This window comes from Macaca nemestrina, chromosome 14 (assembly GCF_043159975.1).
Source record: "Macaca nemestrina isolate mMacNem1 chromosome 14, mMacNem.hap1, whole genome shotgun sequence".
Lineage (NCBI taxonomy): Eukaryota > Metazoa > Chordata > Mammalia > Primates > Cercopithecidae > Macaca > Macaca nemestrina.
In genome coordinates, this window is record NC_092138.1 from 64,527,718 (window position 1) to 64,555,694 (window position 27,977).

Genomic DNA, 27,977 nt, shown 5'->3' on the forward strand with positions numbered 1-27,977 from the left:
TGTATCCAAGTTTCATTTGCTATCAACACTTACGTGTCTATGCTGAGTACAGTGTGTGTTGTATATGCATACAGGTCAGTTATTACCATAAAATCATGGTCATCTGATGGCTTCTTGTTATAGGTTTCACTGGGAGGCTGAGGTGGGTGGATCACGAGGTCAGGAGATCGAGACCATCCTCGCCAACATGGTGAAACCCCGTCTCTACTAAAAAATACAAAAAATTAGCTGGGTGTGGTGGTGCGCACCTGTAGTCCCAGCTACTCAGGAGGCTGAGGCAGGGGAATCGCTTGAACCTGGGAGACGGAGGTTGTGGTGAGCCAAGATCATGCCACTGCATTCCAGCCTGGTTACAGAGCAAGACTCCATCTCAAAAAAAAAAAAAAAATTAGCTGGGCATGGTGGTGTGCTCCTGTAATCGCAGCTACTCAAGAGGCAGAGGTAGGAGAATTGCTTGAACCCTGGGGTCAGATGTTGCAGTGAGCTGAGATCACACCACTGCACTCGAGCCTGGGAGTGAGAGACTGTCTCAAAAAAAAAAAAAAAGAAATGAAAGTCCCTGACCTCAGGGAGCTCAAGTCCAGAGAGGAAGAAACATAAGTAGTACCATTTTGGGAAAGGTAAGTACTTGATATTCAAGGAATACAGAGAAAGAAAATGTAATACAAATTTGGGATGATTAGGAACTGCTTCCTAGAGGAAATACCTCAAACAAAGTCTGTGGTTTACATTATGGTTCTCTCTTTGTGTTGTACATTCTATGGATTTTGACAAATGTGTAATGACACATATCCACCCTTATAGTATAGTATAGTTTCACTGCCCTAACAATCTCTGTAGTTTACCTATTCATTTCTACCTCTCCCCCAAATCCTTGGCATAAATTGAGTCTTGAAGGATGAGTAGCAGATAGTTAAGTGAAGAAGGAGAAAAGAGTTCATAGTACAAGGACACTAAGATGAAAAAGCATGACTTAAGGTACCTTGGGGTACTGCAAGTTGAAAATTCTTGATGGCTCCAGGGGAGGGAATAAGAAGAGTGGGAAAGGGTCAGATGAGGCCAGAGAGACACTGAGAACTCATATCATGAAGGGCTTGAATGCCATAGCAAACTGTTTATATTTTATCTTGAAGGCAAGGGGGAGCCTTTAATGATTTTCTGCAGAAGAATGAAACAATTAGATAGCAGTGATTATAGTGATGTGAGCAGTTTGCTGCATTAAAAATCTTTTTAATGGTAGAATATAACACAGGTGTATAGACAACTTTATAAAACAGATGTTTAAATGTATTAGTATAAGGTAGGCAAAAGATAGACCTTTGCCAACCACCCCAGAAAGCCTCCATATGCCTCTTCCCAATCACAACCCTCATTCCCTAAAAGTGCCTGCTATCCCAACTTTTGTGATAATTACTCCCTTCTTGTTCTATATATATTATCACCCAAGTATGTATCTTTAAATGCTGCAGTTTATTTTTGCTTGTTTTCTCTTTTTGATATGTCTTACAATATTTTTGTTTGTTTGTTTTGTTTTGTTTTGTTTTGTTTTTGAGATAGTCTCACTCTGTCACCTAGGCTGGAGTGCAGTGGCTATGATCTCAGCTCACTGCAACCTCTGCCTCCTGGGATCAAGAGATTATCCTGCTTTAGCCTCCTGAGTAGCTAGGACTACAGGCACATGCCACCACAACCGGATAATTTTTTTTGTATATTTAGTGGAGACAGGATTTCACCATGTTGGCCAGGCTGGTCTTGAACTCCTGACCTCAGGTGATCTGCCTGCCTCAGCCTCCTAAAGTGATGGGATTACAGGTGTGAGCCACTATTCCTGACCCTGTCTTACAATTCTTTTTTATTCTATGGGTTCCCCCTCCATCTCCTACTTTTTTTCCTTACAATTTGTTTATTGAAGAAATCAGGCCATTTGACTATATGGTTTTGTTTGACTTACAGAGTTTTTTACATTCCAGATTTTGCTCAAAACATTCCCATAGTTTAGCTTAACACACTCTTCCGTCTTTTGTATTTCCTGTAAATTGTAGTTGCACATAAAAGATTGATGATATTCAAGTGTGACATATTGCATAGTTTGAATGTACTATAATTTAAAATTTTTTCCCCTATTTGTAGACATTTGGATTGCTCCTCAGTTTTTGCTACTAAAACACAATACTATAGTGAGCAACTTTATACACTTTTTTTAATAAACATGTGCAAATGAGTCTCCCATCCCCTATTACATATTATGTATCTTTCCTCTATAGCACTTACTCCGTTCATGTGATTATTTGATTAATATTTGTTTCCTTCTTTGGCCGTACATTTCATGAGCATACCCATTGTTCATAGGTATTTTCCTTTGATTTATTAATATGCTTATCTGTGTATCCATAGTACCTTTGCCCAATAAATATTAGTTGAATAAATGCATTTCTATAATTGGAATCATACAATTTTGTTAGATACTGTCAAATTGTACTCTAAAAATATTTTACCTATTTATATTTCTGCTGCTGGTACTTATTTTCACATTTAGCCTCACTGGCCCACTCAACAACACCGTGCCCCCCCACCCGCCCCTTCTCCCCCTCCCATCTTTTCCTTTTGTTACTTCCTTCTACAAACATGTTTTTGACACTTACATTCCAGGTTTTGTTCTAGGTGTTTGGGATATATCAGAGAGCAAAACAAAGATCCTGGGTGGGAAGAGATAGACAATGAACATAATAAGGAAATATAAGATGTTAGAGAGTGGACCCATAAAAGAGTGAAAAGCAGTTGGTAATGCTAGAATTGGAGTTGAGTTGCAATTTTAAATAAAATTCTGAGTATTGGCCACATGAAAAGGTGACATTTGAATAGACTTGAAATAGGTGAGGGAATTAACATGTGACTCTCTGGGGAAAGAGTGTGATAGGCAGTGTGAACAGCTAGTTCAAAAGCTGGTAGCTACTGAAAAAGGAGTAGGAAGAGTTTTGCTGGTTTCTGGGAATGCTGTTTCTTGGTCTGTGTGCTGGTTACCTGAGTGTGTTCACAGTATTTATTGAGTAGTACAGGCTGGGCATGGTGGCTCACACCTGTAATCCCAGCACTTTGGGAGGCCAAGGCCGGGGGATCACTTGAGGTCAGGAGTTTGAGACCAGTCTGGCCAACATGGTGAAATCCCATCTCTACTAAAAATAAAAAAATTAGCCAGGCATGGTGGCGGACGCCTGCAGTCCAGCTACTTGAGAGGCTGAGGCAGGAGAATCGTCTGAACCCGGGAGGCAGAGGTTACAGTGAACCAAGATCTTGGCCCTGCACTCCAGCCTGGTTGACAGAGCAAGACTCTGTCTCAAAAAAATAAAAACAAAAATGTTGAGCAGTACAGTTATGATTTGTGTATTTTTCTCTATCTTATACTTCAGTAGAGCTTTTATATTTAAAAATATTAGTGGATGTTGAACATTTCAAAATGCCTTAATAGTACTTAACCAATTATTCATGGGTATTTTTCTTTGACTTATTAATATAATGAATGCATTGATCAGTTTCTATTAATAAATCATCTTTGCCTTTCTAAAATATAACCTACTTGGTTATGGTGAATTATTCTTTTATTATAATGCTAGGTTTGATTTGCTTGTATTTCATTTTGGATTTTTCTATCTATATCACAAGTAAGGTTGGTGAATAGTTTTTCTTTCTGTTATTCTCCAATGTTAGATTTGAAGTGTTTTCCTTAATTATAGCTTCTTTACTACTGTTTTCCTTAGAAAGAGAAGTTCTACAGTACTTACCTAATCAACTGTCTAGAAAAAGGGAAGAGAATAATTTCTAGTGTTAGAGTTTATGGTCCTTATGAGCTACCTGGTAATTACTACAATTTAGTAGTTGATAGGTGAGTTCCTGTCATTCCCTGAACAGATGGCTGTTCACATGGAGTCTGGGGCTTAAGTATTCCATCATTTTAATGTCATGGAAAAATTAGCCAGTACTGGACTACTAATGCGTGGTGTAACAGTTGCCTGGGAGTGTTTTGATAATCATAGACCTCATTTTTTAATGTGACTATTTCTGATTTCTTACATTTTCCACTAGAAACAAGATAAAATGTGCAGAAGGAGAAGCCTGTGAGTGTGTTGCTATAGCCTAGTCACCCAGCCTAGGGGATGGGGATAAGTGCAGAGGTTTACCTTCTAGGAAAGAGGATGTACTTTGGTCTTAGAACTGCTAGAATTTTTTCACTGTATGATCACATTGAACTTTTCTTCAGGCTCGGTAGGATGGTGGGTCTGGCTGCCTTCTTCCTCCATTAGCACAGGAGTACTAATGGCTTTTTCAAATAGGAAATTCCATAGCTGTGTTTTTTGCAATGTAATTCAAGAATCATTGGCATGAGAGTCACCAGGTTTCTTGTTAAAAAGATAGATTCCAACAATAACAAAAATGGCGGATTCCTAAGCTACTCTAAGCCATTTGAGTTAGAATCTCTGTGAGTAGAGTTTAAAATTTACATTCTAAACAAGAGCCTCAAGTAATTCTTATTAAAATTAAAAAATGGCCAGGCACATGGTTCACTCCTGTAATCCCAGCACTTTGGGAGCCTGAGGCAGGTGGATTGCTTGAGCTTAGGAGTTCGAGACCAGCCTGGGCAACATGGTGAGACCCCATCTCCACAGGAAATATAAAAATTAGCCGAGTGTGATGGCATGTGCCTGTAGTCCCAGCTTCTCAGGAGGCTAGGGTAGGAGGATTGGTTGAGGCTGCAATGAGCCATGATTGTCACTGCACTCCAGCATGGGTGATAGGGCAAGACCCGGTTTCTAAAACAAATTTTTAAGAAGTCCAGTCAAATATCTGTAATAATTCAGAATCATTCTATAATCTCTAATAATTCTTAAGGTAATAAGTTTCTTGATAAGGACAGTTAAATCTTTGAGGAAAGCACAAGAGGAGGGAGATTTCAGCAGAATTAACTACTAAGTTTGTTGACTGATTGGACATGGGGAATAAAGTAAAGAGAAATTTTAAGAATGGTCCTGTGGTTTCTGATTTCAAAGTATTGGGAGTTCAGTGGTTTTGGACTTGAGGTGTATTTGCTATACTCCCATATCTCTAGAGAATTTTTAACGTTGTAAATACAATGCCATTACCACTGGGGGCTGTGATACTGTGATTTTATAATAAGAAACATATATTTTGGTCTTTGTCTCTGGTTCCTGACACAGAGCTCCTAATCCCTTGGAATTTTATGGATGCTAGGAATGTCTGTTGTTCTAATGAGGGACTCTTGATGGGCTTTCGCATAGGAGCCAGTTATCAGAAAGACCAAGCCATGTTTGGAAGTTTGGAACTCTTTTTTTTTTTTTTTTTTTTTGAGATGGAGTCTCACTCTGTCACCCAGGCTGGAGTGCAGTGGCTGTGATCTCGGCTCACTGCAACCTCCGCCTCCCGGGTTCAAGCGATTCTCCTGCCTTAGCCTCCCAAGTAGCTGGAATTACAGGTGCCTGCCACCATGCTTGGCTAATTTTTGTATTTTTAGTAGAGAAAAGGTTTTACCATGTTGGCCAGGCTGCTCTCGAACTCCTGACCTCAAATGATCCACCCACCTCGGCCTCCCAAGAAGCTTGGAACTTTTAGCCCCATTCCATTTCCTTCAGGAAAGGGAGAGGAACTGGAGATTGAGTTAACAATTGATCATGCCAGGCCAGTCACAGTGGCTCATGTCTGTAATCCCAGCACTTTGGGAGGCTGAAGCAGGAGGATCACTCCAGAAGCTTGAGACCAGCCTGGGCAACATAGTGAGACTCTGTTTCTACAAAAAATAATACCGCTAATACTACTATTGATTGTGCCTATATGATAAAGCCTCCATAAAAATCCCAAAACTATGGATTTATGGAGCCTCTGTATTGGCAAACACATCCATGTATTTGGAGGGTGGTGCATCCCAAATCCACAGGGCAGAAGCTCCTGTGCCCAGGACCCTTCTCTGTGTATTTCTTCATGTGGCCGTTCAAATATGTCCTTTGTAATATCCTCTATCATAGATCGGTAAACATAAGTAAAATGTTTTCTTGAATTCTGTGAGTTGTCCTGCCTCAGCCTCCCATGTAGCTGGAACCACAGGCATGCACCACCATGCCCAGCTAACTTTTTGGTTTTGCCTGTTTTTGAACTTGTTATAAATTGAATTCTATCATTCCTTTGGAGCTAGTTTCGTTTCTTTTTCTTTCTTTTCTTCTTCTTCTTCTTCTTTTTTTTTTTTTTTTTTTTTTTTTTGAGTTGGAGTCTTACTCTGTCGCCTAGGCTGGAGTGCATTGGCATGATCTTGGCTCACTGCAACCACCACTCCTGGGTTCAAGTGATTCTCCTGCCTCAGTCTCTTGAGTAGCTGGGATTACAGGTGCCCATCTCCACACCTGGCTAATTTTTGTATTTTTAGTAGAGATGGGTTTAACCATGTTGGCCAGGCTAGTATCAAACTCCTGACCTCAGGTGATCTGCCCACCTCAGCCTCCCAAAGTGCTGGGATTACAAGCAAGAGCCACCATGCCTGACTTCACTGTGTATTCTTGCTAACAATGTACAAGAGTTCCAGTTGCTCCACAGCCTCACCGATGCTTTGGACTGTCGATTGTTCCTCTTCCTCCTCCTCCTTCTCTTACTCTTTTTCTTCTTCTTTCTACAATTTCTGTTTGCTTTTTAAATGTGGTTGTTCCTTAGGGTTCCCCCGCTTCATATAGTCTTTTTTTTCTTGGCCTGCACTCTTGCCTTAGTGTTTTTATTTACTTGCATTTTTATTTATGCTAATTTATAAATATTTGTTGAACTTTTACATTGTGCCATGCATTATCAGGTGCTGAGGATACAGCAAAAGAACAAAGCAGAAAAATCCCTGCCCTTATTGGAATGTATAGTCTGAAAACTTCCAAGTCTGTTCCACATCTCTTTCCACATCCACACCCCTATATCTAGCTGTCTACTGGCCATGTTCATTTGAGATGTTCCACAGATATCTCAGAGTCAATATACCTAACCCTGCATTAATCATCTCCTTCAGCCTGCCCCCATGTTGTATTCTTTTCTCAGTGAATGTTGTCACACTCATCCAGTAGCTCAAGCTAAACACCTAAGCAATATTATTTAATCCTTATTCTCCTCACTTTCCACATTTATTTACTCATTAAATGCTATTGATTTTCCCTCCAGAATATCTCATGAATGTATCCCCTTCTCTCTACCCACTCTGCCACTTCCCTAGTCCAGGCTTTCAACAGATGAGTGCACCATTCTCCTTACGAGCCTCCCTGATACCTCCTCCCTACGAATCACCAGTCCTTTCTACCCTACCAACCACCATTGGCCACACTGTTCCACTGTTCTCTTTCTAAAATGGCAAATCTGATCCTGTCTTTCCCCTCTTAAAAGCTCTGATAGCTCTGTGTTGCCCTCCAGGTAATTCCAAATCCTTCATATTACTTAATTTCTAAACATTACCTAAGACCCATAGTCATTAGATTCTTTCATAATTCTGTAGCCTCTCACTCTAGATATTCTGGAACTATTTTCAGCTCACTGAACATGCCTTTGCATGCATAATTTCCTTTTCCTGGGACATTTTCTCCTTCCTTTTCTCAGTACTAATGCCTAGCAAAACCTAACTATCCTCAGTAATTGTTCTGCTGGCTAGTTATGTGTTTTAATGCATTTTTGGGGTAGGGAAGGAAACTTGCTTATTTAAACTGGTGTAATTTATCTTATGATGGTTCTGAGCTAAAGTGGTGAGAGTATGGAACTGGCTTGTCAGAGAACGTGACTTGTTTTTTCATAGGTTAGAGATGGGCCCAGTAGATGGGATCAGATTACTCATTCAATTTATTGGTACAGTAGAGATTTGCTGAGAACTTTTATGTATAAGAAACTGCTGTGGAGTGCTGTGGAGTGCTCAAAGATGAGTGGCAGTGTCCTGCAGAGAAAGGCTTCTTTGGGCTCACAGTTGTGATGAGAAACAGTAGTCACTTGCCTGGAGCGATCTAGGTTGATAGACATATTCTGAGGTGCTATGTGATCATTGTTTTTTTCCATTTTCTTTTTAAAAGAAATGAAGTAAATTATACTCTAGCAGTTGCTATGGCAACTCTTCTATAGGAGAGTTTTTTTTCCTGCCTCCCCTTCCCCCATGGTTAGAAAGTTAAATAAATTATTACAATTTTAAAATGGCACACTAAGCCAACATATCCTTTCTGAGAGGTGAGAAGAAGAGACATAGGTGGTTGGAATAAAGTAAGTACATAGGAAGAAAACTGGCTGTCAGGGTGTCACTAAATTAAAGTCTGTGATTGATTAGTAGTCCCGTATGCCCAGGATTGAGGATTAGCTCAAGTACTGAAAACAGCCTGGGTTGGCATCATCTGATGCTGCTAGAATTTCGAGTCTTTCTGTCGACTTTCAAGGGAGTCACACACTCAGAACCAGTTTGAGGGCCTTTTGGACTCCACACTGAAGATTCCTTAGCAGACCTTGGGACTGTCAGAGGGTGCAATTCTAGGAGTTGTGGTTTTTTTCTGCTTCTTATTTATTAGGATTCCATAACGCAAGCAAAAACCTGGCAACATGACAAAATAACAACAAATGCTAGTTGCTTACCATCATCCGGGGACTGTGCCTGGCATTTTACATGTTTTTTCCTGTATGATCTTTACAATAACCCAGTGACACTTATGTTATTATTATTCTCATATTACAGATGAGGAAATATCCATAATAACTTTCTCAAGATCATATAGCTAGTAAATCGCAGAGCCAGAAGAACTAAACATTGACTTTAAAACCCATATTCTCGGCTGAGTGTGGTGGGTCACTCCTGTAATCCCAGCATTTTGGGAGGCTAAGGCGAATGGATCACTGGAGGTTAGGAGTTCAAGGCCAACCTGGCCAACAAGGTGAAACCCTGTCTTTACTGAAAATACAAAAATTAGCCAGGCGTGTTGATAGGCACCTGTAATCCCAGGTTCTTGGGAGGCTGAGGCATGAGAATCACTTGAACCCAGGGACAGAGGTTGCAGTGAGCTGAGATCACGTCACCACACTCCAGCCTGGGTGACAGAGCGAGACTCTGTCTCAAAAAATAAAAAAATAAAAAAACTCATATTCTTAATTATGGAGCTATTTACTTCTTGTTTCTTGAGTTTAAAGGCCTAGTTTTAGTGATTTCTTTGTCACAATTAGTTCCCTGAAATTCAATTTGGGTGTGGAATAGGACTTAATTAATATTGGATTTTTGATTTTGAAAAATGAATAAAAAATATTTTCAATTTTCCCTTGTCCTTCAAAGCTTCTGTGTTTTACTGGATTTTATTAACAATTCATAGGTAATTCAGAAGAAGTGGCTCTTTTTGAGGACCCAATAGGCTAGTTTATTACATATTGTTTTAAGCCCCCTTCTGGTCACAATATATCTATGAGAAGCTAAGCCCTGATACCATGAGTAAGGGAGTAGTTCCCTTGTCTGGGAACTTAATTAGAAGATTAATTTCTTAAGAGATAAACATTGCCATTCTTTGACCTTTTAATTTTCAGTAGAGAGTAGCAAAATTGAATATCTTCGCTCCCAGACAAGGGAACTACTCCCTTACCCATGGTGTCAGGGCTTAGCTTCTCACGGATCTATTGTGATGGGCTCGGGTTTGGTGAACACAGACAGGGAAGGGTTTCTTAGAGACAGAGATCTAATTTTTCTTATTTTGACAAAGGAAAGACATATGAACTCCTAAATGATAATGTTCTGAGAGAGACCTGGACCAGAAGAGGGCTTAAAGCAATATGGAAGAAGTAATTTTTTGTTGTTGTTGTTTTGGGGGTTTTTTTGGTTGTTGTTAGTCTCTCTATAGTGAATGGCAGAGAGCAAGAATGTAGATTTGTCTCACGTTTGGTAGAAGGCAGAAACTCTGTATGTTATGTAAAGTTAATAGAATACAAGTGAGGTAGGCTCAAGTAAGGTAAGGCACATAATAATTGCTGGGATGGGGAAATGACTTTTGAATTCCTTCAAAAAGTATTTTCAAAAATTATCTGCTGCTTCTTTGTGGTTTTCTTAGGTCACTGGACCTATTTGGGCTGGGGAGAGCAACAGAGTACGTAAGAATTGAAATTCCTTATCATTTTCTTGATCTTACCCACAAAGTACATACTCCCTCTGAACTGTGAAGCTGGATATTCATGCATTGACTTCCATTTCCCTCTCCTCTCCTACTTAAATCTTAGGAGACAGTTACCTGTGGTGGAATGTTATATCCTTTCAGGCTGGTTGTCAAGACAACTTTGTGTGTGTTTATGTGTGTTACAAATTTCAAACCAAAGTCCCAGTCATAATCCTGACAAGATCTCCTAATTTTTATTCCCCAGAGGCAAGTAGTAGCATCAGCCCACTAGTGTAGCTTTCTCCTTTGGTTAAGGAGTGCAGTGGACAGAAGGAGAAGGCTCATTCTAGAATGAACTAGAGTCAGGGTAATTGGTATGCATTCTGATTTGGCTGGTTTTCTTGACTAGGAGGATATGCAGAACAGACTGCTGTCTCGGGTTTATTGGTCTAGCAAATTGTGAATGCCATTTCAGCCAAAAACCTGCTTTTGTTAAGGAAACAAGAGGCTGAGGACATGGCTTGGCTTTCCTTGAAGCAGCCCAGCTAGGCCACCTTTGTTGTAGAGCTTAGAGAGTGGGCAGCCAGTTCTTTGTGGCAAAACATGTAGCCCTAGGCTGACATTACTGGTTGTGTTACCCATCTCACGGGATCTGGTTGAGTCTCAGTGATTAGATATCCAGTAGGTATTAAGAGGGGCCAAAGTTTGTCCTGTCAGTGGAATTTCTCATGAGGTCTGTGCTTTCTGTGATTTGAATCCTGAGTATTTCTGCTATTAGGAAACTACTCAAAAGCAGCTTGATCCATTTATGCCTGGTGTTCCATTAGTGGAATGCTAAGCATGTGAGAGTTATTTATATCCTACTGCTCAAGGTCATCCCCAAGAGTAGGTGACCTCAGGCATAAACGGGTTAACAGAGCTCAGTTAAGGTTTTCAAGTAGAAAAAGCAACTAAGCCATGAAAAAAATGTGAATGAATTTTCTTTCCTTTCTTTGGTTGCTGAAGTTCTATTAATAGGTGTGCTGTGGATTGAAAGACCAATCCAGGACTCAATCCAGGAATACCACATACTAGAGGGCCTCATTGTTCTGTATTTCACTGGATTTTGTTTGAGTGCCTGCTGTGTGCTCAGAGGCCCATCTTTGTTTGCCCCAGGTTAGATGACCTTCCCAGCCTACTTTTGCAGGTTTTAATTTTCCATCATTTCCTGTGTGTCCTTTTATTTACCTATCAAATGAACTACAAAACAGTTTCTCAAAAATGTATAGCCTTTCCCACCACTGGGCCTTTAATCATGCCACTGCTTTTATCCAAATTCTAGAAGATAGTTCCCCTCTGCCTCTAATCTTCACCTATTAAAAACGAACCAGTTCTTCAAAGCCATCTCCTCCGTAAAGCTTCCTTACTTACCCTATCAGGAAGTGATTTTACTTTTAACTCATAGCACTTGGTTTGTGCTATTTTCATGGTACTAAATGCCTTGTATAGCAATTCAATATTTGTATCTATATAGTCTGTCTCCTACTAGACTGACTCTATATTCTGAGTCTTCTGTGTTGTTTAGTCTTGCATGTGTGGGCACTTAGTGAATAGTTGAGTGAACAGGTGTTCCCAGCCTTTTAATTTTCCATCTTTCAAATAGACTTTACCAGGGGCTTTTCAACTTTTACCCTCAAACTGGCTTTCTAGTTCCTTCTTAGGCTAAGCCAACCAAACCTGCACTCAGTTTCTCTCTGTAAAGCCAGGGCTTTTCTTGTCTAGTCGACATGGTGCTGTGGGGTAAATTGTGGAGTCAGTAAGAGATTGTCAGTGACACATTAAAAACACAGTTATTTAATTCAAATTGAAGTGTTACACATTTTCCTGAATTTCCATTTTTAGTTTCTAATCAGGCTTGGTGCCAGGAGGTTTTACTTTTTAGGAAAACTGGAGGTGATTGCCTGTCACTGCTTTTTTCTGTTTCTCTCCTTTGTCTCACTTTATTCCTTAGTATTTTCTCTCTCCTGCCCTCTCCTGCTTTTCATAATACCTTATACTCCCAACCTCTTCTTTCCATGGATGCTTTGTTTCTTAATATTTGCCCTTTATTTCTTTAGTGTAGAAATGTTGTTAGCCTTTAGTTAAGTTGTAGAGTATTCCTCTGTTTAGCCTAGCAAAATAAACAAAAAGCAGAGCATTATTTAGGAGTAATGGGTCACATGCAGGGAGAAAGTAAAACCTATGGATTTGGGTCATGGGCTTCTAACTCTGGCTGAGCTGCACTCTCCGGCCTCAAAAGCAATAGGATTGTCTGTCGCGGTTGCCTCCTTGGAGACTGAATCTTGGTTCTCTGGGTTGTGTGCTAATACTTTTTCTGCCAGAGTTTAGTAGAACTCTGGTTTTGTCTCCTTTGTTGCCTCTGCCCCCTCATCTGTATGCATGAATAGTCCAGCACTGACTTCTACAGACTTGCTCTTTCTGTGGGTTCAGAAAGAATTAAGTCTGAGTGGCATATGGTTTTGTCTCTGGGTCCTATTTTTCTTGTCTTCAGAACAACAGATGCATCAAGGGCTAAAACCAGTGCTTCCAAAGTCTCTTTTTCCTCGTATGTCATCAGAATGCTTTGTAAGCAGAATGCTTTGCATCCCTGTTGTTTGCTTTTGTTTTCAAGCTTTACTACTCCTGCCCTGGTCAGTGGACTACTTGCTCCAAATGTCAAGTATTACTAATAATTGTTCCTGACCATTTGAACATTAGCTTCTTTCTCATGTTGATATTTTTCCTCCTGGGGTTCTAATCCCTCTCCTCTCCTTTTTTTATGTTCACATGTAACCATAAACTGAAATAGGAAAAGCTCATAAGATCATCTTACCCCATCTCCCATCTGTACCCAGAAATATTATCGAGAGTCCAATGCTCAGATTTTCTTCCTTATCTATAAAACCCACATGTTTGTGCTCTGTCTCTTTTACTGGAACTCTTATCCTACCGGGTTGTCTAACAGAAGCCAATGGGTCATTTCCCTATTATCTTCCATATGGCCCTATGTTTTACAATTCTGTCTGGAATTTTCTGTTTCTAGTTTTAACTCTTTTCTGTTTCCACTGTATAGATGCAAGTCCTTATTTCCTGCCTGAGCAATTGTAAAAGCCTAACCTTACGGTCTTCAGGAGGCTTCCACTGCCCACATTGCTACAAGATTATCTTTTTTTTTTTTTTTTTTTTTTGTGAGACAGAGCCTTGCTCTGTCACCCAGGCTGGAGTGCGGCACAATCTTGGCTCATTGCAACCTCCACCTCCTGGGTTCAAGTGATTCTTCCGCCTCAGCCTCCTGAGTAGCTAGGATTACAGGCACCTGCCATCATGCCTGGCTAATTTTTGTATTTTTGCAGAGATTTCATGTTGGCCAGGCTGGTCTCGAACTCCTGACCTCAGATGATCCACCCGCTCGGCCTCCCAAAGTGCTGGGATTACAGGCGTGAGCCACTGCGCCTGGCCAAGATCATCTTTTAAAATTAATAACATGAGTTCATTTTCTGCTAAAAGTATCTCCATTTTGAGATGGTGAACATTCCTTTTCCTCATTGTGAACCAAATAGGAACTTGTCAAGAAAGGACATGTGGAACCCTGTTGATCATACACGTAAGGGTATGGTGTCAGATACGACTTCCTCTTTGTAAAATAGGCTGCAAAGCACTCTTAGGTTGAGCTCCCTTTCCAAGCACAGCGGTGAGTTGTAAGTGTGGTCTTTTTAGCTAATTTTAAGAAAAAAACTGTAGCCAGTCAGGTGCTGGTCTGAAAGGCAGAAATAATTCTATGAAATTGTAGTCACTGCTATTAGATAAACTTGGCTGCATTGTCAGCAAGATCCCATGGGCAGCACATATGTTTTTTCTTTTCTCAGCCCATCCTCTGGATGGGAATTCTGAGCCTAGGGTGTAGGTGCTTGACAGGAATTGTTAGAAAAACCCAACACTGCAGCAGCACCATAAGAGTGCTACTGTTCTCAGCTGCATCTAGAGCCTTTGACTTGATTTCCAAGCCTTGGCTTTGACCCTCCTGATTTCCAGGACCAGCTTCTGATGTTGGACCTTATTTGGTACAGTCTGTATGTTTAAAAGTCTGAAAACACCAAGACATTAAACAAAAGTTTTGTCGTTTATTTTCCCAAGATATGAAAAGCTAATTTTTTTTTTGGAGACGGAGTCTTGCTCTGTCACCCAGGCTGGAGTGCAGTGGCGCGATCTTGGCTCACTGCAACCTCTGACTCCTGGGTTCAAGCAATTCTCCTGCCTCAGCCTCCCGAGTAGCTGGGATTACAGGTGAACACCACCACGCCCAGATAATTTTTTGTATTTTTGGTAGAGACAAGGTTTCATCATGTTGGCCAGGCTCGTTTTGAACTCCTGACCTCAAGTGATCCACCTGCCTCAGCCTCCCAAAGTGCTAGGATTACAGGTGGGAGCCGCCACGCCTGGCTGAAAAGCTAATTTTTTAAACCTCTGCTCCCTTCCCCTTTCTTTAATAACAGAGGACCAGACTGTATTTGTGACATTTAAAAGCAGTTTTTAATTATGGTTATGATAGTTGGAGAAGCAGAATTCCAAAGAATTCTGCAGTGGGAAAATGCAACCTGGAACTCCTCTAAGAATAAGCACTAAAATTAAACTAAGTATACTTTCTCCTGTGATAAAGAAGAGAGACTTGTGGGTATCAATTGAGACCGTTCTGCTCATGGCTCTGAGGTCACTGGGGTCACGTGAAGCTTAGCTTGCTTTTGTTCTCAAGGTCCAGACTTGTTACTACTAAGTTAGAAGCAGAAATAATTCTGAAGAACTAAATAAAGCTGGGGTGCTTTCATTGAATGTGCTTATTCCATAGCTTTTGAAGACCCTGATAGTGCCGTCGATGACCGAGATAGTGACTATCGCAGTGAGACCAGCAACAGCATCCCACCTCCTTACCATACAACTTCCCAGCCCAACGCTTCTGTGCACCAGTTCCCTGTGCCGGTGGGATTACCGCAGCAGCTGCTACTTCAAGGCAGTTCCCGGGACTCTTGTAATGATTCTATGCAAAGTTATGACTTCGATTATCCTGAGCGGCGGGCCATCAGGTGGGTATTGGGCACAAAGTACTTTCTCTTCGTAATATCCAGGTCTCATGATGCAATTGGAAACAAGAATTTGGATGCTTTAACCTTAAGAGGTAGCGGAAGGGTAGCAGTATCACAGGCCAAACTACAGTCATTTTGTGTAGATTATTAGTTTTTTTTTCTCTTCCACATGTTTATACATTGCCATAAGGAATGTTTATACATTGCCATAAGGAATACTTATTTTTATGATCAGTGATTCTCAACTGATCAGGGCAGGCCCACTTGGGGTGTATCTGCCCCACTTCCTGACTCAGTGAGTTTGCTATACCCTTCGCCAAGATTAAAAACAGAAAAATCACAGATTGGATAGTCCTTCTTGCCTAAATATTTCCCTGGGAACTTTAGAAGAAAACCAATATGATTTCTTATAGCAGATTAAGTATTTTTACTGGAGGCCGGACGCGGTGGCTCAAGCCTGTAATCCCAGCACTTTGGGAGGCCAAGACAGGCGGATCATGAGGTCAGGAGATCGAGACCATCCTGGCTAACATGATGAAACCCCGTCTCTACTAAAATATACAAAAAACTAGCTGGGCGAGGTGGCGGGCGTCTGTAGTCCCAGCTACGTGGGAGGCTGAGGCAGGAGAATGGCGTAAACCTGGGAGGCGGAGATTGTGGTGAGCTGAGATCCGGCCACTGCACTCCAGCCTGGGCAACGGAGCAAGATTCCGTCTCAAAAAAAAAAAAAGTATTTTTACTGGAACTTTATTTTAATTTTATTTTATTTCTAAAATATATAAAACAATTGTGTGGTTTAAAAAATGTTAAGGTACAATACAGCATAAAGAGTTTCCCACCCACACTTACCTTCCTGTACCCCATCTTCTTCCTGTTTCATAATTCCCTTCCTACTGTTGTTTCTTATGTATCCTTCCTTAGACTATTGTCATATATTTATGAGTATAAAAGCAAATACATACATATGTGCTCTCCCCTGCCCCGATTAAAAAAAAATTTCAGACTTAAAGAAAATTTAGAGCAGTAATTCAGTGAACACCCATATTCATGTTGCCTAGATTTACCAGTTGTGTTAACATTTTACCACATTTACTTTATCTCATTCTCCCTAATATGTATTCATATACACATACATTTTCTCTGAACCACTTAAAAATAAGTTGCAGATATTGTATTACTTCATCAGAAAGTATTTCAGCATGTTACTCCTAAGAAAAAGAACTTTCTCTTATATAACCTCAATATCATGATCACATTCAAGAAGTTTAATGATGCAATGTTATTATCTAATGTTTAGACCATATTTAAATTTCCCCAGTTATCTCCATAATGTTCTGTATGTATATTTGTTCCTTTCTGGTCCAGGATCCAATCCAGAACTGTGGTGCATTGCATTTGGTTTTCATGTTTCCTTAGCCTCCTTTAATTTACCAAAAATTTCATTACTTTTTGTTTTTTTGGTCTTTTAAGAAGCTTTTTTCTTTTTCTTTTTCTTTTTCTTTTTGAGACAGAGTCACACTCTGTCTCCCAGGCTGGGGTGCAATGGGGTGATCTTGGCTCACTGCAACCTCAGCATTCCCTGTTCAAGTGATTCTCTTGCCTCAGCCTCCCGAGTAGCTGAGACTACAGGTGCATGCCACCATGCCCGGCTAATTTTTGTATTTTTGTTAGAGATGGGGTTTCACCATGTTGGTCAAGCTGCTCTCCATCTCCTGGCCTCAAACGATCTGCCTTCCTCTGCTTCCCAAATGGAATTACAGGCGTGAGCCGCCGTGCCTAGCCTAAGACACTTTTTTTTTTTTTTTTTGAAAAGTGCAGGCCAGTTGTTTTGAGAATGCCCCTTAGTTTGTTTTTGTCTGATTGTTTCTTCATGTTTAGAATCAGGTTAAACATTTTTGGCAAAAATGGTGGATGTTTCCTTCACATGCATTCAGGAAGCACATACTTTGTCTTATTATTGGTGATGTTTAGTTTGATCTCATGGTTAAGAAATTTGGTATATGCTGTATTTCTCCAGTATAAAGTTACCTCTTCTCCTTCATAATTAATAATATCTAAAGTGATACCTGAGACTGTATCAATACTCTGTTTCCCCAATAGTCTTTTAATCAATGATCTTAGCATCCATTGATCCTTGCCTGAATCAGTTATTTTATTGATTGGAGGTTAGTTTTCAAAAAATCATTCCAATTTAGCTTATCCTTTTAGTTTCTAAAATTCACTAGACTGGCTAGGTGCAGTGGCTGATGCCTATAATCCCAGCACTTTGGGAGGCAAGGCAGGAGGATCACTTGAGTCCAAGAGCTTGAGACCAGCCTGAGAAATATAGTGAAACCACATCTCTACAAAAAATAAACAAAATTAGCTGGACTTGGTGGCGCATGCCTATAGTCCTAGCTACTTGGGAGGCTGAGTTGGGAGAGATTGCTTGAGTCTGGGAGGTTGAAGCTATAGTATGCCAAGATTGCACCACTGCACTCCAGCCTGGATGACAGAGCAAGACTCTGTGTCAGTCAATCAATAAAAAATTCACCAGACCATAGGATGATCTCCTTTTCTTGCCCACCTCACCAAACTGCTACATGGTGAGTTTAGAGACAGGGTCTTGCGTTGTTGCTCAGTTTGGTCTTGAATTCCTACACTCAAGTGATCCTCCTGCCTCAGCCTCCCAAAGTGCTTGGATTACAGGTGTGAGCCATTGCACCTGGCCTTCTGGAAGATTTTTAGTGACTAAGTGTCTGCTTTGATCTTGCTCCTGTTTCCTAAATGAATGCTTTGGATGTTAGATCTATAAAGAACACACTGACCTAATAAGCTCCTAGCCTGTAGATTCTTTCTCCATCACTACCTTGGTACATAGAAGAAGGCAGTCTGCAACCTAACTGAAAGAAAGGTCAGACTGTCTTCAGTATTCATAAGTCTCACATGTAGCTTCTGCTGCTATAATCAGTATAGGGAAAGATTTTCTTTTTACTGTGATCCTCAATGCATATAGCTTTTAGATTTCACAAACAGCAAATTGTAATGCCTTAGGCTGGGCGTGGTGGCTCACACCTGTAATCCCAGTAGTTTGGGAGGCTGAGGCGGGTGGGTCACCTGAAGTCAGGAGTTCGAGACCAGCCTGGCCAACATGGTGAAAACCCACCTCTGCTAAAAATACAAAAATTAGCTGGGCCTGGTGGTGGGAACCTGTAATCCCACCTACTCAGGAGGCTGAGGCAGGAGAATTGCTTGAACCCAGGAGGCGGAGGTTGCAGTGAGCTGAGATTGTGCCATTGCACTCAGCTTGGGCAACAAGAGCGAAACTCCGTCTCAAAAAAAAATTATAATGCCTTAAATGATTTGTTATTTTTTGTAGTATAACAAAGTTTGACTTCTGCTGATAGTAAAAAAATGTTTTATATGTATTTTTTTCTTATTAAAAGAAATATGTTTGACTGTATTCTTGGCTGTACATCCTCAAATATAACTTTCAGAAAGTTAACAGCTTGACTTCTTTTTAGACTAAAAATTTATCAGCAAATTTCGGTTTCTTGAAATTCCTTGATATGTTTTTATGGTATACTTTAATATTGCAAATACATTCTAGATATTGGTACAACATGTTTAATTTTTTTGTTTGTTTCTTAGAAAAATAAAAGAATTCTAAAAAGCTCACCAATGAAAATTTGCAAGTTGAAGCATTTAAAAATTGATATTATAACTGTTCTTTTTCTGATATGGAATAAGCTATTTTGGCTACATTGATATAATATTTAAGAACATGTGGATTTCTTTTTCATATTTTTTTAGTCTGAATGCTTTTTGTCACATTGGCAATTTTATTATTCTAGTCTTCTCATTGAACATGTATTAAATCTTATAACTTCTTTCTTCCTTTTCCCTGTCTCTTCCTTTTTCTTTGCTTTATTGTTCCTCCAATTTTATCCCTTCACATCAGACAAGGCTCACGGGCTAAAGATGAAAAAATTAGGATTATTTCAGCCTTCTCTGATGTTGACTATGAAGAGCAAGAAGATATACATAAGGAGATAGAGGGGAAAATATCACAAGAGTGTCTAGAAAATAATAACATAAACTTGAAGGAAGCAGAGGTAAAAGAAATTAGAACCCTTTCAAAAATGGATAAATACTACAGCCAACAGAAACAACCAAAGTATAAGAACAGGAAAAAGTCACCACCTCAGAGCCAACAAACAGAATTCTCTACTGAATTTAAGGTTGAAGCATCTGTTTTCTCCAGGTATCCTCAAAAATATGATACACTAGATAGACGAAGAAAAAAGAAACCCTTATACAATTATTTTGAAGACACTGAAAGAAGGCATTATGATGAGAGATCTGAAACTAAGACTAACTACAAAAGTACATATTCTAATACTGAAAATTGTACCCTTTGCCATACTGAAAATAAGAAACAAAATATGGGGTACCCAGTTTTGTACCCCTACAAAAATGGATTTGTGGTTAAGAGTGGCCTGCAGCGCATTAAGTTGGAAAGTCATGATTATCATCTGTGCAGTTGTTTAAGACACTGTGAAAAGTCATCTGGCTCAAACCAGCATGTCACTAATTTTACCTCATTAGATATTCTTGAAGATTCTACTAGTAGTACTTCTGATGAACTTCTGGGTTCCCCCATTTCTGATAAGCAGGAAAATTTACAGTCACCAACATGGCATTCATCCAGTGTCCACCATCTTGGAGATTTTCCTGAAGAATATTATGTAGCAAATTCAGCATTGCCATTACAAAGGATGAATTGTGATGCAAAAACACTTGGAGATCTGTCTGGGTGCTCTACAGAAGAGATAACCCCTTCCTCTATTGAGGAGCCCAAGGAGGACCATATTGATACAATGGATGAGCTTCAGTGTTTGGTAGAAACTGTGTCAGAATATTTAGCAGAGAAGGAAGAGGAGATTAATAGATTTGGTTCACTTTCAAAAACTAAAAAATCACATAAACAAAATAGTACTGTTGATGCAGAACAGAGAACGCCTGGGGATGAAATACCACCTGTAACTATTGTCAAGAATGACAAGGACACGGCCATCTCTTTCCCTGAGTTGACTGGAGTAAAATGTGCTGTTGGTTCTTTGTTTAGTTCACTCACAGAAAAAGTGGGTTCAGGTACAAAGCATCTAACAAACTCTGTGGAAAAGTTGGTTTCCTTAGTTCCAGAAAAAGCAGAAACTCTTAATCAAATAGAGGCGATTAATTTGGGATCTAAACCCAGAGCCATGGCAGTATTGGAAAAGGATCTTTCCATGCAATCTCCATTATCTTCTCAAAGAGATGATAATGTGAATATAGGCAGACATGGAAAAACCTCTGAAAATGAGCACATGGGCAATAAAACTGGGAGCTTATACTTTGAGAATGCAACAGAAAGTATTGCAAAGGACTCGTCTCTACAGAGTCAGAGTTCGGTTATAAAGTCGGTTTTCAGCAGGTTAAATCCATTGAAGATCTTTTCAGAAAAGGAGGAAACAAAAAAAGATGATGACCAGAGTAAGCCACCGAGAAAAGAAAGCTTTGTTGAGTGTGGTTTGGAGTTAAATAAAAGGGAAGGCACTCTTGACAATCACAGTAGTAGCATCATTGCATTAAATAGTAGTGATGAAGAAACTACGGGCTGGTTCCAGATGCCCACAAGTGAGAATTTGTTGTCCTCCCAAGTAACTAGTGAACCTTCAAACTTAGCTAGTTCTGCAAGTAAAAATGATGACATTGAGAGTCTATTGGAGGGAAAACCCTGTATAGATGTGTCTGTGTTACCAGATCAACAAAAAATATGTGCCAAAGATACTCCAGGACATCCTTGTATAGCTGGCAGTAGAACTGCAAGTAAAGAGGTATCTTCAAAGCCATTAGAGGAAGACAAAGTTACTGGTAATGATGATTTCCTTGAGCCACTCAGAAAATCATTTAGCCAGTTTTTGCTCACTTCCCCTGAGACTTGTTCAAAGGAAAGTTTGTCAGAATCTGTGAAAATTCACCAGGTGGAGGAAGATGGATTGGAAAGGGGCTCTAAGAAAGATGGTCGTTCCTTTTCCTTTAGTGGAAAACTAAATCTTCCATTTTTTAGAGGTCTTGGTCATTCTGAAAAGCAACAGGAGTTAAAAGAGAAAGGAAGCATTTTTCCTTTGTTTAAATTTTCTTTCACTGACAGCAAGGTTACTGTTAATGATGGCTCAGCAGTAACCACTGATGAGGAGAGCAAAAAAAATTGCCATGAAGATACCAAACATAGTTCAGTAAAATCTAGTTATGTTCCAAATATTCATAGTGATCTAGGAAAATTTGACAGCACAGAGGAATTTAAAAAGAATGACCAAATAAATTGTCCTGAAGATGCCAAACTTAATTCAATAAAATCTAGTTCAGTTCCAAATATTCCTGATGATCTAGAGAAGTTTGACAGTACAAAGGAATTTAATAAGAGTGACCAAGTAAATTGTCCTGAAGATGCCAAACTTAGTTCAATAAAATCTAGTTCAGTTCCAAATATTCATAATAATCTAGGGCAATTTGACAGTACAGAGGAATTTAATCAGAATGACCAAAGAAATAGTCCTGAAGATGCCAAATTTAATATAATACAGTCTGATTCAGTTACAAATATTAATAATGATCCGGGGAAATTTGGGAGTATAGAGGAATTAAATCCAAGTGACCACACAGCAGGAGAGAATTTTGAAAGAGATGGATTAGCCATCCCTGGAGTTGTGCCCAAAAAATATATAACTTCAGATCCTTTAAGAGAAGGTAAGAGTCTAATACAAGCAACATCTTCAGTAGCATCAGACTCTTCATTAGAGTGTATTTCTGCCACTTCGAAATCCACTTTGGTTAATGAAATTAATGAAGATAAGGTTATAGATAAGACTTCCAAGAAAAGAACCCAAGGAAGCTTCCTTTCTGGCCTGTTTAATAGGTTTTCTTCTGCTGAAAATTTGTCTAGTCAAGAATTAAATTTGAAAAATGATGACTCCCATCACAAGAATGATACCCCAGGTTTAATCTCTGGAATATTTAACCTGCTATCAAATAGCAGTATGACTGATCATAAACCGGAGGAAGCAAAGTTCGTGTCTTTAGGCAACACGAAGAGTTTGAATGGAGATATGCATTTATCTTTGGATGAGGTCCCTGCTACTTCATGTGTGACGTCTGAGAACCCGAAGAACTATGTTGAAAAACATGAAACTCCTGGCTTCGTAGAAGCCTCCTTGTTACCTAAAGAAAACATACCATTATCTGATGCTGGGGTTGATAATCATCATTGTTCTCCTACAGGGAAAAATCAGCAAAGTGAAAAGCATCGTCCCTCCTCTGAGAATACTGTACTTCACTGTGCTCCAAGTGCTCAGCTAGGTTTTTTGGATAAATCTATGGCTAAGAGGCAAATGCCAAACCATGTTCTTGAGGCAAAACTACATGAAAATTCAAAGAAGTTAAATTCACCTGTACTAAATACTAACATTCTCAATAAATCAAACAATTATCAGGCTTTTGAAGAGATGAACAGTCCTTTCTGTTTTGAATGGGACTCTGACATAAAAGATTTGTCTAAAAATTCCAGAAAACTTCAGCCAGTTTATTATATGTTAAATCAAAATAGATTTCCATCAGCAGATGCTTTCTTGTGGCTTGACTCAGAAAACTCAGTGATAAATTTTTGCCAAAAAGATCAAAATGCAAATATCTTGGAGTGGAGAACAAATCCAAACAGTGTCATTTGGTGTGACTTACCATATGAATCATTCAATCAGTTAGCATTTAATGAAGATTACTTATTAAGAGGTGATGTGTGGGCAGCTAACTCATTATATGGAAACTCTGGTCCTCTTCCAATTAATGAGGCTAATAATTCACTAGAAGAATTACCGATTGACTTAAGTTCTTCATCAGATCATGAAAAGACTAGATGCCCCATAGTTGATCAAAAATCATTAAGGATGGATGAAAATTTTGTTTTTTCAAGTTTTGGTTATGAGTACCAGGAATGGTTGTCATGTCTTGAACATGGAGTGTGGTGGCCATCAGAGGATGGGGATTATGGATATTATATGTTTCATGATGGTCAATATATCTATTCTCTTCTCACTGATTCTACTGGGCAGTATGCATATTTATTTATACCTGATTCTTATCAAGATTATTTGGATTGTGATTTACAGACAAATGGTCTATCAAGTATTATGTTGGATAACAGCATTATTTCTGCCTGTAGTTTTAAAGTACTTGATGAGGAAGACGAAATATTGTGGTATGTTGAAGAGGAACCAATTGATGACCCTCTTGATTTATCTTTAGCTTTGCCAAGAAGTGAAGAACCCTTGTATCTAAATTTAGAAACCTTTTCACAAGTACTTAAAGAGTCAAGTTATGACCAAAGCGATCAGCCACTAGATTTTTCAGGCTATAATCGTCAAAAGTTTAAAGGAGATTTTAGATCTTTCAAGGAAAGGCCATGTGGTTCTGAAGATCCTGAATGTACATTAGATCTCAGAAGTCAGCCCCAAACTATTAGTAATCATGTCTTAAACAGAGATCAAATTATAGAGAGAGATAAAAACCAACCTCTAACTAAAGATTCATCAGTTCAGCTTTCCAGTTTCCATTGGCTTCAGCCTTCTGTTGAAGAAGTTGCCTCTTTGGTTCATCCTGAAAATATGACTAAAGGCTCACAACAAGCGGAAGAGACATCATTAGTGAACAAAGTGACTTCAGTATTTTCTGTTTTGGGTGCCTCAGTTGGAAGTACTTTGAATTTTGATAAGAGTGAATCCTTAGAGTCTTTGGCCATGCAGAAAGTCAGTCAGCAGTCAGATTTAGCAGAGCTCACAAATGATGGCTTTCAGTCATTAATCATGAGTAAGCAATTAGAGGGTAACTCCCCAAATGAGGAAAAAAGTCTTCTCAAGGATTCAGAAAGACAGATAGTATCCAATGTTCAGCATCCAGAATTGACCAAAAATATAAGGCAAGAATTCTCTTTAAATAAAAACATTCATGTGAAAAAGCAAAGTTTGTTAAAATCTGGTTTCCAGTTAAGCCAAACAACTCCTCAGGCTAAATTAGGTGTAAAAGATGATGAAATCACTACAATGGACTCTATTTCAGTTTCTCCTGCACCTCAGCATAGTAGGGATGAGCATGAGAATTGTGAGCTTCCCCAGGACCAGTCGTCCAGAGAGTCTGAGGAAACATTATTTAAAACTGCATTGAAACTCTTCAGTAGAGAATCTTCAGTTAGTATGACAGCAAATGAAAAACAGTCATCTGGATTTTTGAACCTTTTTAAAACTCAGGTGAATAAAGAAGGATCACCAAACTTAGAAAAGACTGGTGATACAAATGTCAAGATATCACCTCAGGAAAAGAAAGAATCTTCTGGTGTTTCAAATTTTTGGGGTACCCTTGGAGATTTCTTTAAAGCCAATGTATCTCCTATACAGACAACTGAAAATATGTCTGTTTCTTCAGTGACTAATAAGGATGAGGTCAGGTCAAGTCCTACTCCTATAGAGCTAGCTAGCCAGGGTGCTGGGAACTTTCCTGCTGCACCAATTTCCTCTAAAGGGAAGGCTAGAGTTAGAAGACTGAACAAACAGACTACTATTGATGACAGTAGGTTAAAGGAACCATCAACTAGAGGGATCCAGGGTAATGATTTGACTGAAAAAGAGGTACCATTCAGAGACCACCTAATCCAGCAGTCACCTAATTCATCTTTTTCAACAAGTAGTCTCAAAGAGTCTTCCAGGGATTCTTCAGTAGAAACTAGTGGTGTGACTACAGTGACAGAAGCTTCAAAAAGTAATGAAATATCCTTTGATACCCTGAGCAAGAGAAATTCAAATGAACAATATCATTTTTCTGACAAAGACTGGAGTTTCTCCATGGCTACAACATCTTCACCTCAACCAGAGTTACCAACCAAAAAGAGTATATTTTCTTTTCTGACTGGATCTGAAAAATCTGAGAACAGAGCCTCTGCTAGTCTACCAAGAGCCAAATCTCAAGCAGAAGGGCTATTCACACTTCCTTCCTTTTTTTCCACTGCTAGCTCAAGCATTAAGAAGGATACCTCTCATAGTAGCTCTACTTTTAGTTTCTTCAGCTTGCCCTTTTTGGATCAAAATAAGGAGACCTCTGGGGAAAAACAAAGCATTTCAACTGTTGTTCCAGTGACCTCCCAGCCCTGTAAGAAGTCAAATGTTTTTGTAGACAGTGGTAGCACAATGACCAGAGAAAGTTCCAGTGGTCATAGAGATAGCATAGCCCAAGAAGTAGTTCATGAACAGCGAATGGCACCTTGTATTTCCATTAACAACACAGTTGAGGTTACCTCCCTTGCAGATAAGCTCAGTGTAGAGAAGAGGGACTGTGAGGAAAAACTGAGTTCCAATACTGGACCACGAACATCAGTGGATTTCCAGATGAATGAGTTGCAAAAAGACATTGTTCCTCCTTCACCAGAATTTCAGGCACAGGCTGAAACATTCCTCATTGGCCCAGAGAACCTTGGGATAGTTCCCCATGAAGAAGAGGCTTTCAACCACAAAGCCTTCCCCAGTGACTCACTGTCCAACTCTTTTTCACTTGCTAAACAGTTAACTGAAAAATTCAATGACTTAGAGAGTTGTACGAACTACCACCAAAATGAGAAATTTACTACTGAACCAGTGAACTTGCCATTAGAAAAGGCCCCCGATGAGGTCTTACCACAGATCCTGGGGCCAGCCTCTTCCTCTCCGGAGCCAGGGTGTGCAGGGAACCTTCAGAACCAAGATGCAGATAAAGAGGAAGACAAATCTGCATTGGGATCTTCAGTAGACATGCTTTCAGGGTTTGTGACCAAAGTGAAATCTTTCTCTGGGAGCTTAATTGAACCTCCCAAAACACTCTCTGGACTTTTCTCCTCTGCTAAATCTCCAAAGAAAAACTCCTTTTTCTCTCTTGCTTCTGATGCATCATCTCAGCCCCTCAAAGATGAATTATTTGGAATTTTCAAAAGTCCCAAGCCAGAGTCATACAAACGAGAATCATCTCTCCCAGCTACTACATGGCTTCAGAATGGTTGTTCCAGAGATGCTGTAGGATCAGCACCTCCAGAAAGGAGAGAAGCTGCCTTTACAGCACCCAATTCAGAATCTACTCTCAGTGACTGTAGAATGACTGTGGTTAGTGCAAAGCCAGAATCAGATATCTTGACAGATGATCCTAAGCTAACAACCAAAATGGAAGACAATAATACTCCTGAAAATATTCTGGAACTTCAACGTTCTGAAACAATTAATACATCTTCTTTCTCAGGCGATGATACTGGGCAAGGAGTATTGTCTCTGAGTGATGAAGGAGACATGGGGATATTGCAAGCTACAGACACAGAGGCATCATTAGAAGCAGAGAACATTGCGCTGCCAACACAGTTGCAATCAGATCCTACCTGCATTGCCGAAGAGCTTCCTCCAATTCAGCCACCTCTTCCTCTTGAGCCAGAGCCAGCTATTCAAACTGCCTCCACAAACCAAGACTTACTGGAGCTGCATCCAGCCAGTTCACTAGAAACTGATACTACACTGTTCAGTGATGCAAGTGTGAGCCAGAGCACCACACTGGAAACTGAAGGGCGCTTTTCTCATCCTCTGCTGGAGGACTCTGTGCTTCCTGCCAAAGACAGTTGTGAGATAATTCATGCCAAGAAAGATCCACCTGCAGTCCCCCAGGAAACAGAGCAGTCAAGACCACGTTTTGAGATCCCAAATGTGACCAGTTGGCCAAAGCTTCGTTTGCCATCCTCTGCTACTAACCACGGGAAACCACTGAGCTCTTTCTTTTCCTCATCTCTCCCCTCTGGCAATAGAGCAGCAGAGACTGGTTTAATGTCCAGTTTTAAGAAGTTGTCAACTTTCTTTGAGGGAAATGGTGAGGGGAAAGGAAGTGTACCAGCAAGTGATTCAAAACTAGGGTTTGGAAAGGTGGATCTTTCATTTCCGTGGCCAAAAGAGAACAAATGGGGCCCTGAGCAAATGCCTACAGAATCTTCCCCTCCGGTTTTAGTTACTAGTAGTGATCAGGACCTTTACTCCAGTGAGACTAACAAAGCTTTGGAGTCTTCTCAGATATCTGGGGCCAGTGCTCAGCCAGATAAAGTCTACACTCAGCCCTCTGGGACCTCTGAGCAGCTGGCGGCCAGGCCAGAGGTCTGTGCTCAGGGGCTTTCAGGACCTGGAGAAGGGGGAAACCAGCAGGAAATCTCAGCATCCGGAGAACACTGGGATACCAAAGGCAACCTCTGTAGCCCCACCTGTCCTTCAGGGAAACATGAGGAAGAACCCTCCACTGTCTCTGAGATATTTCACCAGCCAGAAAAACAGGAAGAGGAGGCAGTGCCTGCTAGTACTGACTCTGATTTGAATGTACAGCAGCCAGTCACTCTGAATGACATCATGGAGCCAATGACCAACAAAAGGCCTGTTCTTAACTCAAGCATCATAAATGGCTTTAAAGAATCGACCATTTATGATGCAAGTGACTTAGTGGTAGATTAATCATAGCTTACTTTTTATCCTTCCTGTGTCTTTCCTAGTACCCGAGCTTCATGTTAATTAGGGGTTAAATAACAAGAACTCAATGTGTGGGTATTTTCATCCTCCTCTTCTCTCTATGCCAATTGTAATTCATTTGTTGGAACAAGGAGCTTCCTGCTTAAAGCAAAGGCTGGGCCTGGAGATTTACTCAC

At 40.0% G+C, this 27,977-nt stretch overlaps 1 protein-coding gene and 1 long non-coding RNA gene across 10 annotated transcripts in view; one reads left to right on the forward strand and one right to left on the reverse strand.

Annotated features, from left to right (window-relative positions):
* The window catches only part of LOC105485724 (uncharacterized), a 72,356-nt gene extending 48,471 nt beyond the window's left edge, over positions 1-23,885 (reverse strand). For both annotated transcript variants that reach the window (XR_989772.3, XR_011612696.1), the window contains exon 1: positions 23,810-23,885. This is a non-coding gene — a long non-coding RNA (uncharacterized lncRNA). The remainder of the gene's footprint in view (positions 1-23,809) is intronic.
* The window catches only part of LOC105485723 (unc-13 homolog B), a 232,160-nt gene that overhangs the window by 109,181 nt on the left and 95,002 nt on the right, over positions 1-27,977 (forward strand). For 5 of the 8 annotated variants that reach the window (XM_011748153.3, XM_011748154.3, XM_011748155.3 and 2 more), the window contains exon 8: positions 14,986-15,220. In XM_011748153.3, the coding sequence (XP_011746455.2) occupies positions 14,986-15,220 (235 nt within the window). Of the gene's footprint in view, positions 1-14,985; positions 15,221-19,160; positions 27,708-27,977 lie in introns of all 8 variants that reach the window. The other 3 variants (XM_011748144.3, XM_071077965.1, XM_071077964.1) reach the window with 1 other exon arrangement.